The following is a 983-nucleotide window of genomic DNA, read 5'->3' on the forward strand; positions in this document are numbered from 1 at the left end:
GCTGCTGTTGCTGCTGCACTTGCTGCTTCTGCTGTTTCTGCTGCTGCTGTTGCTGGTGCTGTTTTTTCTGCTGCTGCTTTTCCCGCTGCTGCAGTTGCTGCTGTTACTGTTGTTGCTGCTGCTGGTGTTGCTGCTGCACTTGTTCTATTTTTATAAGGATATGTTTTTGTGTGTGCTGCTTGGGTGTCTCCGTTTTTCTGTCTGTCTCCTGTCTCCTTTTTTTTTCTTTTTTATTCTTTTTTATTTCTCTCTCTCTCTCTACCGCAGCTTTCTTTTATCTGTCTCCTCATCTGTTTATCCTGCTGCGTTGATATGTTTTAATATATCTCTGTCTGTGTCTTTATGTTGCTGTTTGTCTGTTGCTGCTGCTGCTGAGTTTGTGTGGGGCCTCATGTGTCTCCTTTTGCTGCTGTTTCAGGTGTCTCCTCAGCTCTGCCTTTGCCTCGCTGCTGCTGGGTCTCTTCTTCTGTCCCTCTGTCCCCTCTCCTCTTTCTCTGCCTCTTGTTATGCGGCTGCCTGCTTCTTGTAGAGAAGCTGCTATTTGCTGCGTGTCTGCTGCTGCTGCTGCTGCTGCTGCTGCAGCACCTGCAGCAGCAGCAGCAGCAGCAACAACGTCTACACAGGCAGGGGATACAGAAGCAACAGCAGCAGCAGCAGAGACTTTGCTGCTGCTCATCCCGCATGTTATTCGCTGCTGTCTCTTCCCCTTTGGTTTTAATCGTGTATACACCGTAACCTGGAGCAGCAGCAGCAGCAACAGCAACAGCAGCAGCAGCAGCAGCAGCAGCAGCAGCAGAGGGGCTCCTGAGGGTTTCCCGATCGGCTTGGAGGCGTACCCTGTAGCAAGCGGCAGCAGCCTGCGTGCTGCAGCTTCCCCCTCCTCTGCAGCAGCAGCAGCAGCAGCAGCAGCAGCAGCAAGAGCAGCAGCAGCAGAAGGGTTTTGTATATATTCTAGTTTAGCTTGTGCTGCACCTGCATGCGAC

General features: G+C 51.8%; 1 protein-coding gene across 1 annotated transcript; it reads right to left on the reverse strand.

The window, feature by feature from the left end:
• Window positions 1-340: 340 nt before the first annotated feature.
• On the reverse strand, window positions 341-676 carry EMH_0088260 (uncharacterized protein; the record flags this gene model as incomplete). Its single annotated transcript, XM_013501281.1, has 1 exon — window positions 341-676. The coding sequence occupies one exon, from the start codon at window positions 674-676 to the stop codon at window positions 341-343; it is 336 nt and encodes a 111-aa protein (XP_013356735.1).
• Between the last annotated feature and the right edge of the window lie 307 nt (window positions 677-983).

The sequence above is a fragment of the Eimeria mitis genome, genomic scaffold (genome assembly GCF_000499745.2).
Source record: "Eimeria mitis Houghton genomic scaffold, Emh_scaff6611, whole genome shotgun sequence".
In the NCBI taxonomy this organism is placed as follows: Eukaryota; Apicomplexa; class Conoidasida; order Eucoccidiorida; family Eimeriidae; genus Eimeria; species Eimeria mitis.